General features: G+C 32.7%; 1 protein-coding gene across 1 annotated transcript; it reads right to left on the bottom strand.

The window, feature by feature from the left end:
• Positions 1–204: 204 nt before the first annotated feature.
• LOC134241492 (lysosomal proton-coupled steroid conjugate and bile acid symporter SLC46A3-like) lies at positions 205–3,476 on the bottom strand. The gene is made up of 4 exons (XM_062723535.1): positions 2,360–3,476; positions 1,143–1,226; positions 552–708; positions 205–370 (listed from the first exon to the last, which is right to left on the bottom strand). The coding sequence occupies exons 1-4, from the start codon at positions 3,474–3,476 to the stop codon at positions 295–297; spliced, it is 1,434 nt and encodes a 477-aa protein (XP_062579519.1). The 3' UTR covers positions 205–294.
• Between the last annotated feature and the right edge of the window lie 310 nt (positions 3,477–3,786).

Raw genomic sequence — 3,786 nt, 5'->3', positions numbered from 1 at the left:
TCAGCCATGTTTCGGGTGATACAAAAGCAAGACGGTGTTTTATCAAAAATGGATTATCATAGTTGTCAACAACTTTATTTCACAGATAAACTATACGAATAAGAATATATAAGTAATTTTTTTCCAAGACTAGTGCAACCAGAGAAAGACAAACATTTACACTATAAAAAAATGATAAAATATTCCCCACTTCGAATTCCCATGTTAGAAATTCTATACGTAATGTAAGTAATATAAATTAAATTAGATAAAAATTTTGAGTGTGTATAATATAGTAATATGTCGAAGAAGTTATCAGCATTCTTCCTTGACTTGGAACTGATCTGTTTTGTTGTAAGAGGGTCCTTTTTGTGAAAAAAATGTGAAAAATCTGAAAAAAGAATAATACGTACTTTGAATGTTTGTGTCCAACAATACGAAGCATTTAATTCTGAATTGATTTTTTCAATATTTCACTCATAAAAATTTGTAGAAATTGTTCCCCTCTTTGTTGATTTTGAAAGTTCACAAAAGTGGACATGAAATGTAAAAATTTTGTGACATAAACTTACACAAGAAGAACCAGCGAAATCAGTACGAATCCAGCCATCACCAAATACACAGTTCCCCTGAATAACGACACGGTATTGGAGTAGATGGAATTTAAAATCAGATTTCCCACAATCCCACACACTGTTTCCGTCGCTGCTATCCCACCAAAAAGGGCACCTATTTAGGTCGTGGTTGAAATATCAAATTAACTCTTGATTTTTAATACATTTAGTTAAGTAAAAATATCTAGTTTTTATTTCGTTTGAAATACTGTTGATACATCTATGTTTGATTGACCTTATTCAATCCAAATGATAATAAAGCAAACTATAAAGGTTACACTGTATATGATTATATTTTAAAAGATTTGTTGCAACTTAAATGAATCTTTTTAAAAATGTTAAAAATTCCCTCTGGAAAATAAGTATTCTCGAGTATTTGTTTTTTGTTCAATCATGCCATTTTTTTAACAGCGTAAATATGTACGATAATCCGAATTTCAATTTTTATACATCAGTTCCCAGTATGAATCTTGAAAAAGAAACATACAGTATGGAATCTAAGTACCTACAAAAGAGAACTTAATTAATTTTTAAATTCCCTCATACAACCTTGCTTATCTTGTGGAGTAATTCTCGACATGATAGCTGTAACCATTGGTAAAGTCAAAACACCACCGCCTCCAGCAATCGCGGCTTTTTAAAATAGGAAACATCATATCTTTAAATATTGAAATCTAATCAAATTCTATACAAATCAATACTTTCATTTTTCATCAAAATTAAATTGTACATAACACTGTTTTTTCAACAAAACCAAATTCTACACAACACTTTCATTAATCAACAAAATGGTTCAAAGTGCATTTGATTTAAGCAATATGATCTGCAATTGAGAATTTTATTTTGTTATTAACATGTGTTATTAGAAAAAATTAAAAACAAATAGACTACATAGTTAATTACACTTTAGATTGTTTCAAAAGAAAGACTATCAAGTATTTAGTTTTATTTAAAAAAAACAGTATTGTTCCGGGCGATCACTAAGAGCTTGTGAATATCTTGTAACACAAATATGAACAGGAGAAGTGTGAAAATATTCTTTTTCCCTGTCCTTGAAAAAGAAAATGACAATTTTGAAACAAAAAAGTTTGACATCAAAGATGCAGCTCATATTGCATTATAGGATTTTCAAAGTGTGATAACGTATATTTTGATTTCAGACATAACGTCATCATAGCGCTTTTTCGAATGGCGCTGATGTGGTTAAAGCGTTTAATTTGCTCGAAAAGTCTCGGAGTCAAAATTTTGATCCATGCGTTATGGGTTCAAATCCGACTGCAGGACGTTGAAACCGGTCATTGCGATGAAACCGTGATAACATCACAGCAGGGACAGTGTATACCTCCACATAAAAGATATCTCACTGCTCAATATCCGTTAGTACCGCTTAAAGGTCTATATTTGCTACCGGCAAGTGGTGGCGACTCAGTATGAATTTAAATAAATTCTCGAAAACCGGTAAAATTAAAATTCATTTTTACAGTATTGACAGCAAAGAACGTAATGTTTTGTATGATCAGTGCCGAGCCTTTTCGAAGTACGGTCATTTTCTTGATGGCGCATCATATAAACTTTGAAAATCACATTAAAAAGATAGTTGAACTCAAAAGGTTAATATCAAAGCAAAAAAACTCATTTCAGAAATGGATAATTATCTGTATCAAAATATCATGAATAGATTATCTTGATCGTTCATAGCTATTTGTTTATATGAAACTTACAAATTCATTTTAAAACATAAGTGTATTCATTAGAAAGGTTATTACCTACATATAGCATAAGATCGGTGCTGGCAAATGCTGTTATCATAAAACCAGCAATTCCTGAGAACGATCCCAGAATCGACACTCTCTCATCACTGAGACAGAGATGGAGGACTTTAATCATTCCCATGCAGATCACATTCTGAAATAAACCTGTTAACGCACCATACAATCCTACCTGCACTGAACCCCAGCAAAAAGGCTGACTAATTTGGTACAGTGTATCTACTGCAACTTTTCCAAACACATTAATACCAGTTGTAAAGAAGATGAACATGCAAATATTATACTTCCATCTTTCTCCTTTGTAACTTTTTGAGATGTAAAAGGAAAATGTCGTTCCAAGGTGTTTAAAACACACCGTCTTAGAAAGCATTTTATTGTCAGACTTTGGAGATCTTGTTTCCGGTAAGACAAAAACGATCACCAGTATTAAAAGTGCGTAAATACAACAAGCTGTCAGTTGTGGCCAAATATAGTCCGTGGCCTGGATGAAATATCCTGTACTAAATCTTGATACTACCACCCCTATACCAATTGACATCTCAAGAAATACAATAGCTACCGAACGTTGCTTATTGTTTTCAGTTATATCAGCAATATATGAAAAGGATGCCGACATAAGCGTCAGATAACCTCCCATTAAACCCTCAATTGTGCTTCCTATTAAAATATAATTTATATCAAGATTGTAATAAATGCAGAAAAGCTCAACGGTTTTGTTGATAAATTCACCAATGGCTGGTGTGAGGAAAAGAAAAATCCGTCCAAAACGGTCGCTTAAAGTTCCAAGAAGCAAGGTAGATACGATAGCAGGTATCCCTGAAACAAGGGCAACATAGATGGTGAATTCCGCAGCCTCTTTCTGGATAGCTTGGCTCTCTGGAGAGGCCTTGGTTTCATTGTCTGTACAGATGGATCCCGTTGAAATTGGAATTGTTCTCATGGGATACAGCTTTTTTGAAATAAACATTGGTACGTAAAGACCGACAGTATTTAGAGACATACTAGAAGCAAATATGTGTAATAACAAAATTGGTCCAGCTAAGTAATGACGCAATGTTACTGTGGGTTTGGCTAGGCGTATTTCTTGTTTAAGAATCGTTTCTTTTATATCCATGTTTTATTTTTTTCTCCTGAAAAGAAAAAACTCGATTACCTTAAAATTTATAATTCAATATATACATACACTAATACAATATACAAAATAGAATACCCTGAACGAAAGGCGTCAAACGAAGCGTTAATTATGCACTATGCCATGCAAACTCCGAAAGTGATAAAATGTATTTTGTTTCTTGTAACAGTTTTTTTAGGGGGGAAAAAGCTAAGTGGTATGTCTTTCTTTTTTTTTAATATGAAAAGCAAGCTTAGAGCCTAAATACTAGAGTTGATTATATGCCAGGTACATAAAGTATAATGACATGTAA

Source organism: Saccostrea cucullata, unplaced genomic scaffold (assembly GCF_032062105.1).
Source record: "Saccostrea cucullata isolate Sc308-1 unplaced genomic scaffold, CSIRO_AGI_Scuc_v1 ctg6040, whole genome shotgun sequence".
Taxonomy (NCBI): Eukaryota; Metazoa; Mollusca; class Bivalvia; order Ostreida; family Ostreidae; genus Saccostrea; species Saccostrea cuccullata.
This window is presented reverse-complemented; position numbering and strand designations above follow the sequence as displayed.